Genomic DNA, 24,759 nt, shown 5'->3' with positions numbered 1-24,759 from the left:
TCGTAGCGAGGGTTGCTTAGAATTGCTTCGCGTTGACTTTTACTTTTACATATATCACTGTTTAACCGACCACTTTCTTTCTTCAATCCCATTTTGAACTATATATATCCAGATCCTACGTGTCTTTAGAGGCTTATCCAGAATCGCATATTACATTTATGATTCTTTTTATTACGAGGACAGCATCGTGAAATTACCTTGACACTGTTTCGTACAATCCCATATTGGGCCTCATCGGTAATGGCTATGGGCCTCGGATTGGACACCCATGACGCAATACTGGCCCGAGTGTCTGGTCCGAGACGAGATACAGCATCGCGACGCTGTGCTACCTAGGCCGACTGGATAACAAGCGTGAAATTTCTCCGTGCACGCTGAAACTGCGCATTCGTCGCGGCGAAACCGTGTTATCGTCGCAGCTGGCGAAGAATCGGCGATTACTGGCGATTAGGGGAGTCGTTGTGGACGACGCGAGGGATCTACACGAGGCTCGATTACGGCCGGTGCCAATTGAAAGATTGCGGCTGATTGACCGGCCGTTCCATGCACACCGGAAGTCATCCAGTGTCAATGGCCAGGCATCGGTTCGTCGTCGAGTGCTTTTTCTCTCGCAGCTGCTCGGCTTCCGTTTCCGTTTCTATTTAGGCGAACGATTTAAGGTCGATCCCCGTCGCGTTGGTCGGAAAACGCGAATGAAATACCCCATGTTGCCCCGGCGTACTAATGAAACACGATTCCCGATAGGAGGAACTAGCGGAATCGATGCAACCCCTTCGCTAACTTCGTTCGATGTATCTGTTTGCACCACGAGCGTATTTCAACGTTAAATTGTAGTTCGTTTGCTCGTTTCTGCGATGGAGAAACAACGGTACGGGAGAGACGAGGTAAAAGAGGGTACAAGAGTGGCTGCAGTGCCCTTCGCGTCGACGGAGATACGAATCCCGAGTTTCGCCTCTCGCGAAACTGGAGAAGGAGGGTCGTTCGTAAATCTGAACACGTTCATGCCACCCGGTTTAAAGGGCGCTTATTCCGGAGATGATTATTGAAAGAACTCTCGAGTGGAAGTCAGCGGAATCTAGATTCTATTCGGCTCCTGCCCCAGACCGACCGATTCCTCGACGTTTCATAAAACGGACGTGAAAGGAGATCGAACGTCGAAATTTGTATATCGTTTCGAAGCTTTTTATTAACCTGTACCCTTCGCGAGGGAGCAGAAACTCGAAAGAAGCTCGAAAGAAACTGGAAAGAGACTCGAAAGAGAGCGAATACGTACACGGTCTCGCGCAAGGGAAACTGGACCGTCTAAGGTCAGACGCGCTACTGGAAACTCTACTTTCCCGTGATGTTCAACGCGAACGGTATTCGAAAAATTGTTTCGAACGAAAGTTATACGGATTAACGGGAGCACGGAAATCGCATAAAAATTTCGCAGCGGTTTCATATAGGAAAGTTTGTAGTTGTAATTTCGCTGGCGGGCAAACGAGGAGAACAACAAAGGAAAGGAAAGAAAAAAGCGAAACGAAATTTTTATCCGTTTACTGGCTGTCTCGATTTCGTTACAATTACGGTTCCGGGGCTAATTTAAAATCATCCCTCGCATCGGTTCTATCGCGAGTCTCGTTGCTGCACGCGCGAATTATGCCGTTGCTATCTTATGCTAATGCAACTTGGGAATAAACTCTTGGAGCCGGGATCCTTAGGAATATTAAACCAGAGATTAGCAGGATAAATCAGGAGGTTCGTTCGAAAGTAAGCGTTCACCCCGTCGACTGTCGAAATTAAAACGAAACGCGAGATTTCGTTAATTGCCGGTCGCGCGAGAATAATAAGAATCATTGATCCCGGGATGAATCGTCATCTTCTCGGCGAGAAATTATGATTCGTAGCTGCGATATTTCGTCGGGTTCGTGATAGCCAGAGGAAACGACGGGGTGATCGAACGATGTAACCCAAGAACACCGGTTGCGCAAGGTTCGTTAACGGCAATTATCCTCAATTACAACGGAGTTAATTAAAAACGACGTCGCGATCTGGTTTTGCCGCGGGCGAGTATCTGTACGGACGGTTAAACGTGCCCCGAAACGAGAAACGGCGGGGAAAGAACGCACGTCTGACGGAAGAGGAATCGACGCCGCGAACTCTCGGGCACATGAATCTGCCCGCACGGAAGGGTGGAAAAGAAAAAAAGGAAAATAACGCGGAAGCGCACCAATGCGGATTATTAACAGTCGAAAAATCTGGCGTCCGGGTCGCATAAATCTGTAACGACCCGAATTTCTGTGCTCCCTGGACGGCGTGTTCGGCCAGCGCCGAGCTGCGTGCATCGCGCTTTATCGGCCATCGAACGGGCCACACAGGGAAGCTTGTAAACTCGGCATCTCCGGGACAACGAGGTACCAGGCATCGGGGCCGGCTAATCTCGCCGTTTACCGGCCAGAAAATTCACCAGGCACCAGCGAGAACTTTCCCGGCCGAATTAACGAGGAATATCCCCCGCTGCATTTATGCACGCGCGAGGTTACGCCACTGGATTAACCGAAAATTATCGCCGTTATCGAATCGAATCGACGTTGCTCGAGACACTCTTAACCCGATTGGCACTACTCCCGGGATATTAGACCGATCCGCTCTAATGGAACCACGAAAACGCTTCTCCCTATCGCTTCGTTATCAATGCTATCAGGGCGAAAAATCTGGAGCGCCACCCTCGAGGGCACTCGTCGGTACGAAGCGTGAAAGACAGCACTCCTCTTCCTCGACGCATCCCTCCTCTCGCGTGATTCACGGTGCTCGCGTTTCGTTTCGGTTGCCCGATTTTTCGATAGAACCTGCCGTCCACTTTGCATAATGCGGCTTCGCCGAAACCACCTCCGTTGCGGCTCGAATTATGCGAAAAGCCGGAAAAAGAGGGAAAAAAACGAAACAAATTGTTCATCCCTGTGTAATTTAAATTGGAAATGTACTCGCGAGTCGTGCTTCTTTAGGAGAAAATACCGCCTCGCTGATCCAAGCACGATACGTCTCGCGATCTTTTCCCCGATTCGGCATTTCTGCTCTTCCCGACCGCCTAAGGATAGCGTGCGAATTCTCGCGGTAATTTTCGTGGCAATTCTCGCGGTAATTCGTCGCGCTGAAAAAAAAAGAACCGTCGCTGGCAAAGGGTTGACGACACGCGAACAGTCGAGTGGTTCTCTCCGCCACCGATCGACGATAATCACGCGACGCGAACGATCCGGGAACAAATACCGATCTCGATACTGTCAAAGACGGTACCAAATACTGGAAAAGCAGCGGCGAGATAGGGATGAAAAAGGTGGTAAAAAAAGGACGATTTACCTGACGTCAGAGTGCCGTGAACGAGTCGAGCATCAGCCTCCTCCCGGCCGCCTCCAGTGGTACTTCCGCCACTCGGATTTATCGTTCCGCAGGGTTCAATTAAGGACTCACAATTAAACCCGAAAATAATTCAGTCCCGGGCTAATCGCTCTCCCCCGTTCGTGGATACGTTCAATTTCGGGGTAGTATTTACTTAGCACAGGAAAACGCTAGCACTGCAGTCACCGCGGATACATGATCCTTAATTAACACGTGAAACCGACTGGATACACTCGTTCCGGTGTTCTCTTCCCCCGGTGGTCGATCGTCCGCGAGAACAACGAGATAAGCGGGAAACTGAATCAGCGTCTTGTGCCACGACTAATCACACAGTGTATAAACACGAATCCGTCGAGAACCCGCTCGTTCCTCCGGGACAAGAGCAACTCGATCACGATGAAGCTCGAGGATGAAGCCTCTCTTTCGGAGATCGATCGTGGTTCGTCCAAGTTTCGTTCGACAGACTTTCGTCCTGGTCTCACGGTGTTTCTCTCGTTCGTTCAACGTTCCGTTCGTTTCTCAGTCCCGTTTCCACCCCGATTCTTGGACGATGCGGCCTGATCGTTCGTCCCCCTTTGAACAACGTCAGACATTATGGATAGAGGCGCGTGTTCGATCGACGAACGACGAAGGAACCTCGAGGGTGGAAAAATAAGAAAGTGTCCCGATATAAAGGCACGTCAAGGGGTTGCGTCTCGAACGGAAACGAACGAGGGGTGGAAGGAAACGCGCGGATTATCCGTCGACAAGATTCAGCTGGAAAAGTCGGCACACGCGCGCGTTCGTTCCTTCGGACACTCGGGCGAGTCGCGCTAGTCGCGCGAGCAACGCTTTTACGCGTCGTTCCGCGTAATCTTCGAGAGATAATTGACGTAAAGCTCGGGGAGAGGCAATTTTAGCCGCGTACCAGGGATTCCTCTGGGTAAACAGGATCCCACGAAAGGATGGCGGCAACGTTTACCCTTTTCAAGCTTAAGAAAGCTGATTCTCCGGGCGGTCGTTCCACAAAGCCAGGCCGCGACTGGGAATGGAGGAAACCGGGGTTTCTCGTTAACGAAGTTTAGCTATTTGGCAGCGGGCGATAGTGGCGCGATATCGGTCGATTTCGATTCGCCTTTCGTTGTTCTTTCCAACGCATTTCGCGATGAGTTAATTCGATGCTCCGAGAGAGCTTCCTCCGCATCCCCGAAAAGGTTCGCTTCCCGAACTTACACCTCCTCCGATGGGAACTCGAAGGGAAGAATCTTCGATTCGTTTATCGGTTTCAAGTCCGCGAACAAATCCTCCGCTTGTACTTGGAAACAGCGGAGATCCGCGTAACGAGCAAGAGGATTGCACGAACGAGTGGAAAACTTTTAATTAATCGAACGTCGATCATCCGCGCTCAGCCGATAGATAGACGCGAGGAGCGATCGGGCCCAGTGTCGGGGCAGACTGGAATTCTCGTTAAAGTCGCGACGAAGACTTATCGATGCGTTAAACGCAGTCAGGAGCTCTAATTCCTTCAAAGACCAAACTATAAGTCGCTAACGAACTAATCCGCCGCGGGTGTCTCGTTAGCGATTAATACTTAACGAACAAACACCAGCGGATCCCCCGATTCGCCTACCCTCTCGCCGCCATTAGCCTGGAACTCGTGCGAGGAACGCGCGGGCTAATCTCTCAGCGCAGCCAGCGGAAAAACGAATTCGACCAAGCCGGTACAAGCAACGATGTTCGGAGCGGTCGTCGTTGTACGCGGCGATCTTGATAACGGTTAATTTGCTCGCAATTAACGAGCGAGCACTAACATTCACAGCGAGCTCGTAACGAAAGGTCGGTTCATTCGATGGCTAATTAAGCCGAAGGTTGTGCGCGGTTTGCGTCGGAGGACTTGGAAGAGCTTCCTTCCAGCGGAACACTACGACGGGAAGTCTTGCTATCTGGAACAGGTAGCTCCCCGAAGTGGTACGAAGGCACCTATCGCGTCTCGCCAAAAACGACCGCCACTGTATCCCCGTTGCCCCGAAACTTTCTTTGCCTTCGTCGAGAGGAAGTTAGCACCTCGAACACGCGTTAATCACCGTGTGACTGCGGTGCACGCCGCTTCCGGTGAACCAAGGTCGACCTTTCCGTTCGACAAACGCACGCACACTCGCACGCACGCACGCGACATACACACACACATGCACACGCACTGGTCAGTCTACGGCGCGGCTACGTTTCGCTGAATCTCGTCGACGGACGAAACGTCGGGATCGTCGTCCTCGTCGTCGTGATCCTGTGGTCGTGGTCCTTGCCGGGGGCACCCGTACGAGCGATACAGGGTCATGATACCGATACGGGGCCCGGTGGATGCGCGACAGAACTCCTTTAGGAATGAATTTTCACCTGGCACACGAACACGACTCGCGCGGATGTCTCGCGACGTACCGGGGGTAACGGAAACAACGGAGAGACAGACAGACAGAGCGCGCGAGGCAGAGGGAGAGACAGAGAGAGCTGGCCTCTCGCGATTCTCGTCCTCGAGGGCGCCGGGACGTGTTTCGCGGTTTGAGAGGAGCGACTGGTGCCGCCGCGTGGCCCCAAACCTCTGTTCCCGTAGCGCGTGCGCTCAGCATTCAACGGCACCCTCACCGCGACGCCCTTCCGATGCTCACGCACTTCTGCCTCCGTCCAGCAGCCACTCCATTCCGTGGACGATCGCTCTTTGCGCTTGCATCTGCACGCATCCGTTTCCCGCACCTTCTCCCAATCTTCCATGCATCCTTCGTCCTTTCGTTCTCTCTCCTCCCTGCGCCGTTTCGCCATTCGCCAGTCGACATCCGAGAGAAAGAGAGAGACTCTCCTCGACCTCTGGCAGCAACCGGAGCTTTCTGGACGTATCCCGGAATGGTCCCAGTCGATGCATAAAGCATCGCCTCGAAGCAAATTGATGCTGTCGCGGAGGTCTGTGGCGGGAACGCGGAGCTTAAAGCGTGTCTGGCAGAGATAGCGGGGATTTCTTGGAGAATTTCGAGTCTCGCGGTCTCCTCGAGCTCGACAGCGAACCGCGTCCTGACGCGTGTTTGCTTGACGAGCAAATTAGAAAATCAAATGCAACGATACCGCGAGCAGATCCGCAGCGGAGGCGAATGCCGCAGCGAAGAAGGTTGTAAGGTCTGGCGAGATGCGGCTCTTGTACGTCTTGTTTGCCGGAAATATGTCTTGTGCGTCATTGCACGGTCACCAGTATGTAGTTCGGCCCAGTTTCCACTTATTTTCGAGTCGATAAGAGGGTCTTGCGATTTGATGAATGGACACCCGACTGTGAATTGGGCCACGGTTTAGTGGCTTTGGGGGGAATCCGGTTTAACGCTAAGGGTGACGGTCCGTCACGATTAATTCCGTCCTTCTCGACCACCACCACCCACGCTCCTCGAGATTCGGAAGAAAGAAAGCGTGTGCGAGAAAGTTTGCCCATTCGCTCGACGTCTCGTCATCCCTTACGCCTCGCTGTACAATTAGCAACCGGCTATTACGACCGTCCCACGTCGCGGTTATACTTTACCCGGCTATTCTCATCGTTGCAAGCTGCCTCGCGAAGAAATTTACGAGATGCGTGGAGGTATATGGTAACCGAAGAGTTTCATCGGATCCTTTGTCACGGAGCGGAACGTACACCCTGCGCGACGACAAATTAGCCCTCGCTGATAAATCTTTAAACGTCGAACAAGCGACACACGCTCGGGTAGGAGGATCACGTGATAATTGGACGCGAGGTAAAATTAACATTGGCTACGGCGTATAATTATTTGCCGGCTTCTGATCGCGCGTCCTTTGTCCTTTTGTCCCGCAATTTCTCTTTGCCGTGCCCAATAACCGACCCGACTCTTTCGCCCGCGAATCAGTGGAAAACCGAGACAATTTATTTCATTTCATCCCACGGGAAATTTTATTTCGACCCCGGAAATACTTTCGAAGCGGAGAGTCAAAAACGAAGTTTCGCGTGCCAGGAAGAAACAATAATCGTTCTCGCGAATCTTTCCATCCGGTTCGGGAACGTCGCTTGTCACTTTTCTCGACTTCATCTTCCAATGGGAGGTCGTGCACTCTCGACCACCGTTTCAATTCGAGCCGGATCCCTCTCTATCGCTCAGATTGCCTCGGTGTCGATTCGCTCTGGTCCGGTTGGCTCGTGCCCTCCGTGGAGTCCTGACAGTTACCCCCGTAGCACATGGGCAGCTTTTTCTCCTCGCGCGTACTCCTGCAGGGTACTCTGTCCGGCATCGTGGCGGCTGATAAGAAAAATCGTTTAAGTACGAAAAGCCCTGCAAACTCGTTGGTTCTTGGAACGAACCACCACGCAGCCTTAGGGAACGCGGGGAGGAGAAAAACACGAGCGAGTGTCTAGACGGGCAGAATAGTTCAAACGTGTGCCGAGGACCATGGAGAACAGCGAGAAAATTAAACACGGTCCCCGATAACCTTCCTCTTTGATCGGTCGTTACTGATACGGTTTGGCTAATGCGACGTAGCAAGCAGACCAAGGCTAATCGATTAACGATTCGACGTGGTTCCGGTTAACTCGGTCTGCTCGGCACTTTGCATAAATCGATCCCAGTTCCTTCGAGTTTTTGTCGAATTAGCTCGTGTTCTGCGACGATTCGCGTAATCCCATTATCCATGGCGGTTATCGCGCGAACAGGTTGTTCGAAAGCTCGTTTAAGTTAACATCTTGGCATGGACGTGGACGGGTCGAGCCTACCGTCGCAACCAGCGAATTAATTCATCCGTTTCCGGTGCCGCGACGTTATCTCGACGTCGTCGTCCGGAAGAAATTTAAACGCGTCGAGGTTCTCGCTGGACGCGAAGGAATCTCGAAACTTTGAAAGAGCCGAAAGTTGATTTTAATTGCGAAAGAAATAAAACCGGAATGCGTGTTTCAAGTGGCAGGCCAGCGACCTAGAAAATCCGCTTTTCCTCAAAGACCCGTGAGCCAGAATCCTTCTGCTCGCACGTCCTCCGGGAATTGCGGACATTTTTTAATAGCGTGTCTTTGATCGTTCTAAAACCCCGTTCGTCTTTACGAGCATGCGAACATAAGGGATCTCGTTTCCACTGGGTCCACCTGCGAAGTAGCTAGCAAAGGGTCGCCATGAAGACGACGTACCGCTCAATTAGGGACACTTTTGTCCACGTTGCCGCCGAATTTCGGTCGGAAGGACGGACATTAACGTGTCCGAGTGGGAGGAATTCGTTGCAAATGTTACGACACTTACCGGTCATTCCAAGGGAGTAACTCGACATAGCCGGCTGATAGCCGTAACCATAACCATGAGCGGGCGCCGGTTTTTCGGGCGGGGTGTATCGAGCTTCAGGCTGGGACGAGCAGCAGTTTCCGACACGACTACAACACATTCCGTCGCAGCAGGTCTGCCTCCAGGAACAGCAGCCTGTGTCAGGAGCATCGGCTCTCCTGTCGTAAATAGTAAATGCTTCGTTATCTGGTAACTAGTCTCTGCGCGTGGAAACGATCCTCGTTTCCTCGGTAAACTTCGTCACGAGGAAATTCGAAGAGTATTAGTGGAAAAATCGATCTCACGGTATCATCGGTAATTTGCTGACGATTGGCGGTCTGTCCTTCTCGTAGAATCTCCTAGGATCCGGCCCTTCCAAAAGTGGCTTGAAGGTTCTGAAAGCGTGCGAATAATTTGCATGCGTGACACGGCTTCGCGTAGGATCTGAAAGAGGTTACCTGCAATGGTCGCACATGGTACTTGCGAATTTGGAGGTTGGTCGGGGGCCGAATGACGCGTCGGTGAGAGTAGCTCGGACGATTTGGGACGCGTAGCTTTCGTTTGTCTCGCGCGATGAGTTTCGATTGGAAAACAGTGACGTAAACAGGCGTATGTACGTGGAAGAATCGTTTATTATCTTGGTCGAAGGATTACATTGTTAAGTGGGATACAAAAGTTACGCGGGTGAACGAGGGAACATCATTTCCGATCGGCGCAGCATCTCGAGGGGGCATCCGGTTCCTTCGGCTTCGCTTTATCCTTGCAACAACCGGACATGCAACAGCCACCGGCCGCCTCTCTCGCTCTGAAAACGACATCAATTTGCATCCTATTTCCCTGGGAATCGTGGAATTTTCCCCTTTAAAGTCAACGACGCCCTAATTCCAACGTAATAACCCTCGCTCATACAACGTCTCGTTTACCGACATTTTCGACTAGAGGATAAAATTCCGGACAATAACTCGGGGAAATGTGTCCGTCGTGTCGCATCGTGTCGGGTGGAAAATTTGTTGGAAATTTCGTGAGAAAATTGGTTAGATCGTGGCGATGGCGAATTGCACGATCCCTATATGGCCGCCGGCCCGACGCTTATCGTTTCTAATGTTTACCGGTTGTTCGTCTGCTTCGAAGCCAGAGCATTCTTAAAGGCTTCCTTAAGAGGAAACTCGGTTAGTTATCCTGGCCACAACAAGATTTCTGTTCCTTCGGCTCTGTACCTCCGGTGCAACACCCTCCTTGCTCCTGCGTTCCGGCGCAGCATTTAGAACCGCAACATCCTCCGACTGCCTTTCTCTCTCTGCACATTCAGTCGGGTAATTCGATTAAACGCGCGACTTAAGTGTCTAATTAAACCACCGGCGCTGTCCTAAATCTGACTACTTTAAGCTGCATAGTTCTCGAGCATGTAGATTTCTGACAAATTTTTTCATGCCGGCGGCCATACAGGTAGCAAGGAGCATTGTCAGCTGTTTTACATACGAGAAAGGTAAGAGAAATTTCAATGATCGTACTTTCGCGAGCAACATCCACCGTAGTCTTTATCCTTGCCCTCGCCGTTCTTCTTGTCGCCGCTGTGAACGTAATGCCAAGTTTATTACGATGCGCAACTTTCGAAAGATCAAAAAGTCCTTTGCAAAGTATACTCACTGCTCGCATTTGCACGTCACCTGTCCCGCGTATCCCTTTTGACTCGTAACTTTCCTACCAACGAAACGTAACAGCTCTGTATACTTTTTACTTATATCCTGCGTTATTTTGCCCCCCTTTGCGTCCAACACTTACGCGCAATGGTCGCACATGATGAATCCGTTTGCTTTTCAAGCGGCGCGCAAAAAGACGGGGAATTTGTCGAATAAACTGCGAATTTTCAAGATTCTCCGGCCAAAAAGTTCAATCGGTACCACCGTTGGCAGGAACAAACGCACTGTCGATATTCAGCCGTTCAATTTCTTTTTTTCCCCCCGGAAGTCCTCTCGCCGATTCGAGTCCACTCGGTTTCGCCACAGATTCGAGTGCTGTGAACACACGGAACGAAACTTTGCCGTTCGATCGATCGATCGAAAAAGTCAAGCAGCGAAAAATTATTATTGCCAAGCAAAAACCGCTCCATGGATACCGGTCGCCGCTGTACGAGAGGTAATCACATTTGCCGCGTTTATTTGCCACATTTTATTATCGAAATTTTATCTGGCGAAATCGACGCGAAAAATCTATAAACCCTCTCAACGGTTCCGAATAAACACGAGCGTGGAAAAAAGGATGGGAAGGCAGCCTGTAGGATTGCCATTGAACCGTGCACGTGGCATATTTAAATCAATTTCCATTGGAAGTCAATATTTTCGGTATTACCGAAATACGGCACGGTTCTGGCTGTACGTGAACCGCTTGGCGAAATAGTTTTCGAGAGTCCTGCGGTGCTCGCGTGTATCCTGTGTCCCATATAGCCCGATATGAACATTTTCGAACAGCTGACTGCCACCACTTCCATCCCCGGGAACTGGGTCACAGGGTTGATCCTGTATTTTGTTACAAGTCGCCCGCCTTTCAGTCGATAGCGACGCTTCTTTGCTAAATCCACGATTAAAGCGAAATCCTCCGTGCCAAGGAACGCGTGTACCAACGCGTACACGAACGCGCGCATTGTTCGCCTGCCTGGCTCATTTCCCGACGCGATAAAGTATTTCAATTACGCGAGAATTAAAGGTACACAAATCTTTGCCAGTGCGTTTATTCTCCAGCGGGGGAATAGGGTCGCGGGGAAGAAAGAATACCGCGATATCGACGAAACGGAACGAACCCCGTTCGCAGAGGGTGAAATAAACGCGAAATGGCGGCACGAGTGCAACCAATTCGAATCACCAGCACGGTTCTCCGAAGGTTCAACGAACGGGAAGACACGTAGTTCACGGACGCGATTCAATGGATCCGAGAAACTCGACGTTATGGGTACGACCCTGTTTTCGCGAACCTTCGAACAAGCTTCGGGATTCGACGAAAACAAATTCCAAGCATTAATCGAACGGGCAGAGCAAGGGCTATAATAGTTCGCGATTCTGCTACGGTATAAATCTTCCTTGCTCTGCCCTGCCGTTTCCACGTGCATCCCTGCTGCTATTCCCCCAGCTGCTTCCGTTCGACGCCAAGCATAACGCGATGCAGCGAGGTTCTAAATTAAAAGCAACTGATGCGCTCGTATCGAAAGCCGCATATCGAATTTTTTCCTCGAAAACACCTGCCCTGGATACGAAGGCTGAACTTCCAACTCGATAACAAATCGCTTTGTTAGCATTTACGGTCGCCTACGATATCGTGTGAGACTCGTGGTAAGGAAATTAGACCAAACACGAGTTTGACGTGTGAGAAACGTGGTTCGTAGATGAGGTCCAACGTAAATACCACTGGTGGGAGGGGATGAGGCATCGTTCGAGGATTTCCTCCACGTAAAGAAAAAGAAATAGAAAAAGAGTTGTACAGAGCTGTATAGCGTCGAACGTTGTGAGAAGTCGAGTAGAATTGTCGAAAAATAGACTAAGAGTTGTCTCAGACTCGATATTTTTAATCAATTCTTAATAATTACCACCGTTTATCCTTGGGAAATTGCTAATAATTTCCTCGATATTACAAAAATTAGCATCTACCGTGATTAATACGCACCGGACGGAAATAAAGTTTGTATTGTTGATGATCTTTATAAACTTCGTGTACTTTGTTAAAGAAAAGCCAACTCGAGTGGGAATCGACCACGGTGTGCTTGCCAGGAAGCAGGTGCTGTTCCAAGTTAAATATCACTGGCCGAGGTTCACGAAAAGATGGGGATGCCACTTGGTGTCTTCTCACGGGGATGCTCGAATCCTCCGCTTCTCTAGGTCTTCGATTTTTACATAAACCACAGTTCCCGAAGTTAGCCTTTCGCGACCAATGCTCTTGTCTCCTGGCCGAGTATCCGATGAGAAGCGTGTGTTTTGTGTGTCCTCCTAAGATTACCTCTGGTCAACTCGGTGGTTACACGTCATTAGTGGTCGCTTTCTGCCTTTATCGTTCCTAACGACTGCTACCTGATTATTTACATTTCTATGATGTTCTTAGGTATACTGACGTGAACGGCGTCCATCTTTTGCGGTCAGAGAAGATGGTCACTTTCTTCGGAAGCAGCCCTGACGAATACGCGAATACCGTGAGACATCCTGAGGGAAGGAGAATCCATCTGTGTTTCAACTATACACCTGTGGACAAGGTCCACCCCGCGTCGCTGATAGGACCCATAATCCATCACTCGGCGGATTTTCAACACATCTGGGAAAACAAGCTTATCGCGGGGGTCAGAGAATGAATTTTCAGAGGAATTGTAACGACGAGAGAAAATTGCCACTGCAGAAGGTAATTTAGAGATAAAAAAAAGAATCCTAGCAATAAAGGGAACCCCCGCAGTCTAAGAATATCAAGAGAGCAAAAGAGAGAGAATTGCAGCGAATAAAGGCAGCAAAGAAAGCAGAAAACACGCGAGGAAAGAGTATAGAAAGGAAGAAAAATAAGACGAAGAATAAGAAAATACGATGGATTCCGAGATGCTATTGTGCCCTTGAACTAAAGCATCTCACGGATACCTGGATAACGTGGGATTCTATAAGCTAGTGCACGAGAAATCTGGGAATGGCAGGTTTAAGCGAGGTGAAATTAATGTACAAAGTTGCCGATGTGAAACTGTGACACGATGTACACGAACGTTGTACCCGATTACCAGCATACTAGAGGCTGCTGCACCCGGTTCTTTCCGTTTCTCCTCCCGTGAATCGATCGAATTAATCTCGGTTCATTTGGCATCCCACGAAAACAAATATTTCAACAATTATAAAGTACGGGGCTGTAACACTGGCATCATCGTTGCTCAACTAGGCTAAAAAACTATTTCCAGAGATTGGGGCAGGAGAAGAGAATCGCGGAGGTCTGGGCTCTGCCTACTCGGTGTCCCTATTCGCGTTGAAAAGGTGAAATATCGAAGAAATATTGCAGAAATTTCGTAGTTTCGGTTGCGGAAATGAGATAAACACGGGTAATCGTGGTAGGATTAGACGGTCGTTCGTCATTAAGGGCGGCGGCTTAACGAGGCGTGGACCCTTCATTAATAAAGTTTAAATTGAGCGTTGTAGCTGAGAAAAATTGTTAGGCAGTTAATTACCGGCGTGATAAAAGGGCAGTCGCGTCCAGCTAGATTGAGAAACTTCCCGTACAATGGGGAGAATTTCATTTTCCCCTTCATTTTCCCCGACGATCTTCGACGTGGCCTTCCGCTGAATTACCTTCGAAGACACGTCGAAGCTCCTCCAACTAAAATAATCTGTGCTATCGTAATTGAACACGGGAACTTTACTCTCTCACGTTCGACTGTTGGTCGCGACGCGACACGACGCGATCGACCAGGAGTGAGCGATATTTCACCTTTCGTCCGATATTTCGCGTGTGCAAACGTGCCCGCGAAATGTTTGCAAACGTCGGAACGACATCTAGAGGCGGTTCGGTTTACAAATCAAACGATTTGACGTCGGTTCGAACCGATAATCGAACGTTCTGTTCTCATCGATGTATGATTAAACACGTGTCACCGGTGTAGATACACTGCGATGTACTTGCACCGCGGTTACTCGCGATTGACAAACGTATAATACTCGCATCATTGGTGAATTGAATTTCTCTTGAAGAACCGAGTCGTATACGCGAAACTGCGGGTCGTCGATTAATTAACGAATAAATTAAATACCGATTAAAATGGCGCCTGGCGAGGGGGATACACGATCACGGAAAAACGTGGGAAAATGAAAAGGAAATTCGATGCAGATAAAATTTTAACGAGCTGCGAGATGATGGAAGAAGGAAGAAGAAACGAGGACCGTAACCGAACGCAAATCCTATTTAACTTTTCCCGGTTACACCCAGCCGTAGAACGGAACGGGGGTCCGAGGTGGATCGTGATCCATAAAGCGAGGCAGGAAGAAGTTGCAGGATCGCAGATTTCACAAAGCATGCGTGGTCGCGGATCGAGGAAAGGTTGGCCAATCGGCGGAACGGGCGCGGAATTTATCGCAGGGTAAAAAGTGTGAACACATTGTTGGAAAGGCGCCAGGTAACGCCACCATCCTCGACTCGCCGGGGAATCGAATATCAGGCTCTCTTCTGACAGGTGATAAATCCCCTTTTTCTCCATTCCGTTCTATACGCGGAACAGATTTACAATCGAACGTGACGCGTTCGTGATACCTGGGGTTCCCCTTGATTTTTTTCCTCGCTAATTGCTGCCGGGGATTTCTTGACCGTCTGCGGGACACGTAGTTCTACGTAAGCCTGTCTTATCGACCAACTATGAATCATAACTAAAGCGACAAGCGCTATTTTTCTCTCGTTTTTTTCTTCAGAAAATCTCTACGTAACGATTACGATTTGCCAATCGATAAAATCCATTCGAAGAAACTAGAATGGCTCGAGGGTGCTCTATCGAACGACAGATTATAGATTCGATTTCGTTCTTTTCGAACTGCGATAGGAACTAAGATCTCCAGTTCCGAACAGTCGATTTTTCACGCCAAATGTTCACGATTCGAAACTGGAAGGTTTTTTAAAGTTTCCGGAACGATCATAATTTTCACTGGCTACAGGCAGTAACAGCGGCAGCAGCAGCCGCCACACCTTCAGCAGCTGCAGAGTTTCGCAGTTCGCAACTCCCTTGAGACTTCGATACATGGTCTTTCAAATATTGGATCGCCGATTCCTGTAGAATCGGGGATTATTTCTCTCGATTTCGTAAATATTGATCCACTTGCATCAGCACGATGTCTGACGAAATCCTCGTCAACGTTTGCCACCGACAGAATCACGCGGGGAACCTCTTACACGGAACCTGGAGAATTATTCGGACGATCGGTTGACGTATCCTTTGATCGATCGCGTTCAACGACAGCGTCCGTTCTCACGGCCGTGAAAAAGATGCAAAACGAGAACGTTGCCTGGAAGTTTCTGCACTCTCACGGCCGGTGACAGAGATAAACGGAACTTGAACGCAACGTCATCGACCAACGGCGGAAAACTCGGGCACCACGAGCTCGGAACGTTTTGCTGGTCGCTTGAACTTCTTACCAGGAGCAGAAGACATTTTTTCGAGTTTATGCCGCGAACATCGAGATAAAAGGATAACGGAATGGGGGTATGGCGAGGAATAGCCAATCGGGAACGTTCCTTTTCTCGACGACCGTGCACCGACGAGCCGGAAAATTCGGTGAGCTCGGATTAATCCAGCGACCGAGGATTAGCTGCTAGATCCCTTAGATCACAGGGTTAGCTCGCCACCTGACTGTCCTCCTGCCTCTGCTTTAATAACGGTGTTTTGTAAAGCAGACACGATGCCGCGTACCTCACACGGTGAACCTTTCCAAAATCTTACCCTCCTATTTCAACCCTCGCAGTGTCTGGTCGTTCGTTCTTCCGCAGTATCGCGTTCTTTCGAAACTTTCAATTTTCCCGGCTATTCTCTCACGCGAATACGTACGCTACGCGTATATAGTAACGGAGGATGTTGGGAAATTCCCTTACTCGTATAACCATAAATCATCGCGGACCGGTGGAGCTATTATCAAAGGAGAAGCGAACGCGATTCGCACTCCATTGAATATTCCCTTTTAGTCGTTTACAATCTTCGAGATCCCTCAGGCGCCATTGGCAAATTCAACGAGGAACGGTTAACGCGAGAGCTACTACTAAAGTATCCCGTGATCGTACGGAACGTTGCCCGATAGCGAACAATCGAATCGTCCCACTGAAAAGCCGAATAGAAGGGAAACAAGAGGATACGTCGAGTGGTGCATCATTATCGTTCGTCGTTCGCTTTCTCGGCGTTGTTTAGCCTCGTCGCTTTTCGCCGTACTTTTGCCACTTATACCCCCGCTCACCGGCACCACCTCCTTTTTTTTCTCCACTAGAGTCACCCTTGCTCTTTCTCCTACGCGTGTTGTTCGCCTCCCTCGGTGTGTTATTTGCCCCTTCCCGTGGCTCACGCCCACTGTTCCACGCCACCCCGTGGCCCCCGCACCCTTTTCCGGCCGCGCCGAGAGCTTAGGGATTGTTTTAATACCCCGATGGGCAGAACTGTGACCCAGTTCCACCACGGTGAATATAGACGCGACCTAAGCCACGTTTTCAGAAGTCGGCTCCGAGGCACGTGCATACTACTAGCCCGAAGAAACTAGCCGCGTTTCTTTCCGACATCTGGTCGTCGCGTTGGTTAGATTACGGTAAATCCTACAGACAGCGATTTCTTTTTGCATCGAGAACAAGACGGGTTCCGATGCTGATCTTAATCTGCTTGCTCGACGATCGATCCTCGAGGAACAACGACACGTAAACGAGGTTCGAGTATTACAGTCGCGAGCACGAGAAAAATAGCACGGTTGACGGAAGTTAATTTCCGCAAGATACCAGTATCTCGATGAAAATGCAACGCTGTCGGAAGTTTCGCTCGATCGCTCGCTGAATGATTTTCCTTCCGGTTTGTTGCGCGTACAGAGAATAGACTTTGCCAGCAGTCGAGAAGTCGATGAAGACCTCGCCGAACGAAACTTTCTCTGGGATTCAACGGGATTCGCGTGCGCGTAATTAAGGCAATCGCTTCTCCACGGTTTCCTCGCTGCTAAGCCTCCAATTACAATCAACTTCACATTCTGCATACATCTCTATTTTTTTCTTCCATGCATCATTGCATAATGATTACACGCAAGCGGTATAACGTCTTCTTTCCTCGAATACTCGGCTGTCTTCCTGAGATTGCCGCCCCCCAACGGTAGCTTTAGAGGAAAGGCACGCTGTGCAAAATCTGTAACGAGAATTGCATTGCGAGTGTGTCTTCGCTGAACGAAAGCTCATTCGAATCGTAATGCGTTTACCTCCGGATGATGCTCGACGTAACATTTTACCATCTCGTAAGCTCTGTCGCAGGGATTGCTTCCTTCTAGGAAACGGATAATTCGATGTAACCAATCGCGATATCGGGAAGCTTGTCTCGCTATCGAGAAAAACGTGAAAAACTTACGGGTAGATTTACACTTGTTAAACAATTTCTTTGACGAGTCCTGCAAGCTTCGCGGTAGATGTCGAAGTGCTCTCTGTACGTCTACTTTCGCGTTCTTGTCCAGAATGCCATGCCTCATCATGAAACACTTCAAGTAGCATTTCAAGTTTTGGTCTTCTTGTTCTAGGTCTCCCGACTTCATCCTCCGTAATGCGGCTAAAAGGTACAACGACGAAAGCTACTATTTTATTACTGAACTCTTTCAGTCTATAATTATGGATGCTGATTAAAGTACCCCACGAAACCTTCGACTCCCTGCGACAGTCTCTCCTAATGTCCGCGTCTCCGGAATACTGAAAAAGGAGAACCAACACCAAAGCTTCAAGAAATTTCTCTCAGTTGCTCGCTTCTCGAAGAACAATCGCTTACCGACAAGAGAAGAATTATCGTCAGAACGAAAAGGATATAGTAATTTCGTAACATATTTATTTTCCGAGCTTCCGAGCTAAATCCACGAAGAACGATTTAGAACCACCTCGAAGGCACAACCAGGATTCTTTGACTGGAAGCTTATCAACTCCGGCAGCCTGTTGTTATTCGGCCACTCGCATAAACGTCCAGATTTATGTAGACCAAAGTGACTCGTAGTTACGTTTGGCGATTAATCAATAAGTCGAATTCAAAGCATTTCGATAATCAATGACAAACGTATCTTAGTCATGCTGCGCAGAGTAGATAGATACAACTTCGACTTATCGAATTTACTTGTCCACTCTTCGTCGAGATAATCTATCAGGTATAGGAGAATCGATCAGCTATAATCCGTCTGACAAATGCTGAAGCAATGCATTAATCATGGGCTGTCAGATGCTAGTGTATCGCGGATAAATCGCGATACATTAAGTATCGGAAGTGGCGCGTGTCACGCTAAATAACTTCCGGCGTCAAAGAAACTAAAAGAATTTCGCCTTTCTTCTTTCTTTTTTCCTATAAGAATAAAAGAAAGGAGGATTGAATGAAAACGCGCAAGTTTTTCTAAGAAAAAAACTTGGAATCGCATGAATATTTCGGCATACCAATTGCCGCGGAGTCAATTTGTCTTCCGTAGGACAAACAAAAAGCTCGCAAACTTTTTCTCGACGAGATAAATCTTCGATCAACCGAGATATTTCAGACGCATAGAAAATATCTTTATCTGTCACGAGTTTTATTTATCATTAAGATTCTATCGCATTTCCTTTCATTTTGCAAGGTATCGATTATCGACGATTGATCCTAACCTATACGATATACAAGAAACGTTTCATTCCATCTGTTGAGGTTCGATATTCAATGGACTTTACAACCTTGTTATTCCGTGGATCCACACTATATATGATCACGTATATCACGTATTGTTTCATATTTTTTATCACGAATGTAAATTAAAAAGAAAAAAAATAATATAATCGCTCAAGGTTATTGGAAAATAAATCGCACCGCTGCGTAGTCTACTCAGAAAAACAAAGAATCATTATGAAAAAGGAGGCACCGGTTATGCGTGATGGCAGATGTATGTATATTCAAAGCCTGTGCCGCCTTATGGGTTTACTGCGACTTTGTTGCACCCGGCTAGATGGAGCTAAAGTAAACTGTCCAACTGATACAGACATTTCGAAATAATCCATGGTTAATTAATCGAACGATAGAAGAAAGATACGCGTTATTTATGATTTATCATATCACTCCTGCAGATAGATAGAAGTACCCCGGCAGTTAAAGAACGATACTTCCGGCCGTTATCTCGCGTATTTCGTCTTTGTATAGTAACAGTTAGTCATTGTATAGCATGTATACTTCGTGCAGAACCTTACCTTGCAGTTCCATATATCCCATGTCAGTATTCGACACGAGTTTTTCATGCGTCGACACTTCTATACGCGTTCGTCGTGAAATAAACGATCATGGAGACGTTCAAATGTTGCAATCCATGTCATAAGAGTGTTCGTAATTTTCGGAAAAAAGTAAGATTTATAGCGAGCAAGAACAAGAAAGAAAAATTGTCGATGACAGAGAAGAATTTATGTGCAATTTGTCGATCGATTATTTTGGATAACAAGAGCTGCAACACTGAGACTTCGATCGACATTCTAGAGGCAAGTGATGCAAACAGATGTAAATTGTGCATCGATAAATCACAGTTATCTACTGGAATGAACATTAAAACGATTCAAACGAGAAACGTAAGACGGAAACGTCGAAAACAGATAAACGCGATAGAGAACTTTGTGCCGCGAATTGTGGATAGTAAGGTGAACTAATTTCCTTACAATTTTGTATATTTACTAATCTCTGACTAATGACAGTGTATTTGTTCGTAGGAAGAAAGCATAGTAATGTCAAAATGGTCGAATAATTGCATAGAAATTTCTGTGTTGACAAATTACGTATTATTTCCTTTCGTAATAGATTTCATTTTGCCGGATATTAGTCAAACATTGATAATAAAAGTGGAAAAAAACGGTGAGCTATGCATATTTCAGTGTTTCTTTTTTTATTATGTTCGTTATTTTTATTGTTATTTATACATACGAATAATAATGGTGTTGTCGTAATATAAATAAAGTGATTCGTGTTCTGAGTAGAAAACATTTCCCGTATGCGTATTATTTTTTACGGGGTTTCATGTGTAAATTATATATATATATATATATATGTGTGTGTGTGTGTGTATTGAAAATTCTTGCTATGAAAATTCTTTCAACTCATATGCGAAGCATATAATTATATATATATATATATATAATTTCAGGAAAGATGAGAAAAGGGAAACAGATTCTTCACGTGCCCGTAATAATCATTCAGCTTTATTTTTGGTTAGTTTCAAAGATTGTTAAGGAGATAAAAACAAAATATTATGTATACATATATATTCGCGTGTCTTTATATTCGTCTTCGTTGCACCTTAATCTTTTTGTGCATCGTTACGCTGATTCTGACAGAAGAGTCTCGACTTGCTTTCAAATCGACTCCTCCGCGCGAGTTTCCTTGTTACGTGCGCAGTACTCTGCGCAGTAAACAGAATTGATTAAAATACGCAACGGTCGAACATTTCTCTCTGTCGTGTCGTGAACGTAAAGCAATGTCGCGTGTATCGTTTTCGTAAAACATTCTACGATACATGTGGACGCGCGATGAATTGGATTATGTTGAGTCTAGGAAAAAACAGCAGTGGCGCTGCGGACATATCACGATACGAGCATAATTAAAATCAATGTAACGGTGCAGTGTTTCGAGACGAGTGCACGCTTTTTGGGTGCAGTGGCGTAGCTAGAACTTTTGCTTTTTGCTGTCACTTGCAATACAGTGAAAATATTACAAGCCTTGAACAACGGTTATAGGTGTAGTTGTTAAAAGCTAACTATTAATCGAATAGTAAAGGTCATCAACTTAACATGAACAAAAGCAAAATAGAATTGTGCCTCATGTGAAAAGTGCTACCCCCTCAAAAAAGTGCCGTTTACCCCCTTTACCACCCTCTCTAGCTACGCTAATATTTGGGTGTATTTTTCAACGCATCTGTTGAACGAGAAATGTCGAACGGATTGACAGTAGTGAATAATGACAAGGACACTAACGAAACAAGTATGAAATATAAATATCGTTTCTTTTATTCAGCTATCTTGTACATGATATTCATATTTGTATCTTTTATTCTAATCATCAGACTGCAACACATCCGTGGTCACTGCTGCATCTCCCACGGAGGGATTGCAGGAGGGACACTTGACAGGGGTGAGTTTCAGTTAACTAAGATTATTCTTGGGACAGAAACCTGTTTCGAATCCATAGCAGTGGCTTGTTGTCCTCTTCGCAGATGGAGCAGCCAAATATATCGAGACCAATTTTGAAGAGACCTGCCGAATCAGAACCAGAAGGTCAGTGGCTGCTTGCACGATCCTATATCATGCAATTGAGCGGCACTTAGTTGTTACGCATGTGCATATTAAAGTTGATTTTTGGTAGAAACAAGCAGAACACGGATCACCTTATAAGTCTTGCAGGTTCAAGTTCTTTTCAGCAGAAACCTACTAGAATATATCAAGCAAATTAATTTATTTTCATTATTTTTGTCAGGTGCAAGTAATCCCAAGAAGCGCCACAAGAATCCGCAGCCAAAGAATGCAGTGTGTGCCCTGAACGAATTAAAAACCGGCGCAGTATACAAAGTTGTTGATCAAACTGGTCCAACGCATGCGCCAATATTTACAATAGCTGTACAAATAGATGGACAAACGTACGAAGGCAAAGGACGTACCAAAAAAATGGCAAAACATGCTGCTGCTGAGCTTGCTCTAAGAAATATCATTCAGTTCAGAAATACACCAGAGGTTCATCAAGCAATTAACACTTGTCAACCTTCTATTCCTCTTGAACCAGATTTTACAAGCGACGTCACAGAACGTGATAATCATCTAGTCAATGCTTTCAAAACTTTAACCCAAGAACCAAAAAGCACAAATAAATTTTTAGAGAAGGGGCCTGTAGCACTTATTAACGAACTATATCCTGGTGTAGTGTACAAATGCGTATCTGATAATGGAGAAAGTTACGCAAAATTTACAATATCGGTAACAATAGACGGAGAAACGTTTGAGGGAACTGGACCAAGTAAAAAATTAGCGAAAGCTGCAGCTAGTAAAGCAGCACTAGCTAAATTAAGGAACGTTCATAGTTCGTCATTCTGCATACCGCTTCCAGTTCGTGTGTTACCAACCTTTTCCAGTAGCGGGCATTGGCAAGATCAGATGACATTACCCCAAATGTTAGCCGATAAAATTGGAAAAATGGTAAATCAGAAATTTAGCGAATTAATTCAATCGAAACCGCAACACGCTCGACGTAAAGTTTTAGCGGGTATCGTTCAAACCAAAGGTTCAGATGCAGAACTAATTTGCGTAACAACCGGTGAGGAATAGTTTTCCTGATTGCCTTTTTGTGTATAAATTACATTTGAAATTGTATGTTATTTAAAATTGCATAAATTTTTATATTTTAATATTTATCTTAAATAAAAGGTACCAAATGTGTTTCGGGAGAGCATCTGAGCGTCAGTGGTGGTGCGTTGAATGACTGTCATGCCGAAGTGGTGGCAAGGAGATGTTTGTGCGAGTATTTGTATAAGCAATTGGAACTGTACACAGAGGACCGTGCCACGGAGTCTATTTTAGAGCTAGCAAGAAAGGGATTCAAATTAAAACAAGGCATTCAGTTTCATTTATATATAAACACCGCTCCCTGCGGTGATGCCAGAATTTTTTCGCCCCATGAAGAGAACGAGTCTGTTGACAAACATCCAAACCGAAGAGCAAGAGGCCAATTGCGAACCAAAATAGAATCTGGAGAAGGTACCATTCCTGTAAAAAGCAGCGAAGGTATCCAAACTTGGGACGGTGTACTTATGGTATGATATAGTTTATGTCGAACTTGTCACGAAACAAATATTCCCTATTTTTGTGCACACTTTGATACGCAAATATTTACTTTAACTTATAGGGCCAAAGACTGCTGACGATGTCGTGTTCGGACAAAATAGCTCGGTGGAACGTACTTGGTGTGCAAGGTGCACTTCTAAGCCACTTCATCGAGCCAATTTACTTCCACAGCATCGTTCTTGGCAGTCTATTGAACCCAAGCCATATGTACAGAGCGGTATGCGGACGTATTGAAAACACGATTCAGGGATTACCGCCGCCGTATAGACTTAATAAGCCTCTAATGAGTCTTATCACATCTTCCGAAGTTAGACAACCTGGAAAAGCACCTAATTACAGCGTTAATTGGACAATCGGTACGTAGAAGAATAAGGGACGTATCAGAAACTTCATTTTAATTTGATTTATTCTACAGGTCAACCAGAGGCTGAAGTAATAAACTGCACTACTGGGAAAGACGAATTAGGAAAACCCTCTAGGATATCCAAACAGGGACTATTCAGAAGATTTTACAATTTATTAGATAAACTTGACACTATAGACGACGCTGATAAAAATCAGTGCCGTCATTACTTGGAGGCTAAATCTTCCGTACAGAATTACTCGGTAAGTCAGAATACTCTCGTTACGTTCATTACGAGTTGTGTTCATGATTATTTCGTTTAAATTTTCTCCGCAACAGCTTGCCAAGCATCAGTTGAAGGAAGCTTTCGTAAAGGCACATCTTGGGAGTTGGGTTAAAAAACCAATCGAACAAGATATGTTTGAGGTCGATATCTGACTAAATCAGGATAACGATATGATCTCGGCAGATGATACAGCTTTTCAGGTGTCAGATTATGTAGTTCCTACTGCAAACTAGATCGCTCGTTCAGCGTGTTATGATATGGCAGAATGCGGCATCAGTAAAGCATAAGTCATAGGTTCTCACGCATGTCTGGGGACTTTGCGTGGTACGATCTTGTCGTATACATCGTGTTCAAAGTGTAAAGAAACACATAGCCCTTGGTGGCTATCTTGTCTTCGAGCCGTCGAAGGTTTTACGATTCGATAGTTGCTCAGTTTAGATATAGGATTATCGTGACTTTCGATACTTCGAATTTTAATCTTAATCGTTAGTGTGATGTCAATTTCGACAATTTTGATAGACTGGTTAGACGAAGTAAAAAGTAACGAGTTTCGTTTCGCAACACAAATCAAGCATAATATAGTTATATATTAACGAATGAATTCGATAAGTTTTTACGATTTAACACATATCTAAAGATCAGTCTCGTGATTGGAAATTCTTGTAGCGGGTATTTAATGACGAAAGAAATAAATACCTTGGTAGTTATCCAAAATTACTCGTACAGGAGGAAAAATTTGAAATTGAAAGACATCTCGGGATTTTATTCGTGCCTGCAGTATTTCATAGGCTTTAGAAATAACAGTGATATAACATGCATCAAGTTACATCCCTAAAGGCTGTGACCGAGTATAGGATCGTTATGCAAATTGAATACTTTGTTGCGAAGTTCAACGAAACAAGAAAGGAATCGATTCCTTGTCGGCGTGACGATTTTCTTTCGATATCGCTCTATTTTCTTTTTCCTTTTTTTTT

At 46.5% G+C, this 24,759-nt stretch overlaps 3 protein-coding genes across 4 annotated transcripts in view; 1 reads left to right on the top strand and 2 right to left on the bottom strand.

Annotated features, from left to right (window-relative positions):
- The window catches only part of Dop1R2 (dopamine receptor 2), a 59,212-nt gene extending 50,104 nt beyond the window's left edge, over window positions 1–9,108 (bottom strand). Inside the window, exons 1-3 of the mRNA XM_017906342.1 lie at window positions 9,092–9,108; window positions 8,939–9,028; window positions 8,616–8,812 (exon numbers count right to left, since the gene is read on the bottom strand). Coding sequence (XP_017761831.1) covers window positions 8,616–8,812; window positions 8,939–9,028; window positions 9,092–9,108 — 304 coding nt within the window. The remainder of the gene's footprint in view (window positions 1–8,615; window positions 8,813–8,938; window positions 9,029–9,091) is intronic.
- Window positions 9,109–17,447: 8,339 nt separating this feature from the next.
- On the bottom strand, window positions 17,448–18,165 carry Obp9 (odorant binding protein 9). Its single transcript, XM_017906359.1, has 5 exons — window positions 18,112–18,165; window positions 17,978–18,035; window positions 17,704–17,898; window positions 17,558–17,622; window positions 17,448–17,487 (listed from the first exon to the last, which is right to left on the bottom strand). Exons 1-5 carry the CDS (start codon window positions 18,163–18,165, stop codon window positions 17,461–17,463), a joined length of 399 nt encoding a protein of 132 aa, XP_017761848.1. The 3' UTR covers window positions 17,448–17,460.
- A 2,613-nt stretch (window positions 18,166–20,778) lies between these two features.
- Window positions 20,779–24,051, top strand: Adar (adenosine deaminase acting on RNA). 2 transcript variants are annotated; one of them, XM_017906349.1, is made up of 8 exons: window positions 20,779–21,306; window positions 21,389–21,456; window positions 21,539–21,599; window positions 21,799–22,629; window positions 22,740–23,125; window positions 23,218–23,512; window positions 23,572–23,762; window positions 23,839–24,051. In XM_017906349.1, the coding sequence occupies exons 1-8, from the start codon at window positions 21,255–21,257 to the stop codon at window positions 23,935–23,937; spliced, it is 1,983 nt and encodes a 660-aa protein (XP_017761838.1). In that variant the 5' UTR covers window positions 20,779–21,254; the 3' UTR covers window positions 23,938–24,051. The 2 variants fall into 2 exon arrangements, with proteins under 2 accessions (XP_017761838.1, XP_017761839.1); XM_017906350.1 differs by lacking the exon at window positions 20,779–21,306 and having other exon boundaries at window positions 21,436–21,456; window positions 21,539–21,725.
- Window positions 24,052–24,759: the final 708 nt, after the last annotated feature.

This window comes from Eufriesea mexicana, unplaced genomic scaffold (assembly GCF_001483705.2).
Source record: "Eufriesea mexicana isolate 0111107269 unplaced genomic scaffold, ASM148370v2 scaffold5385, whole genome shotgun sequence".
Classification (NCBI taxonomy): domain Eukaryota; kingdom Metazoa; phylum Arthropoda; class Insecta; order Hymenoptera; family Apidae; genus Eufriesea; species Eufriesea mexicana.
The sequence above is the reverse complement of the archived record's forward strand: the minus strand, read 5'-3'. Positions and strand labels throughout refer to the sequence as shown.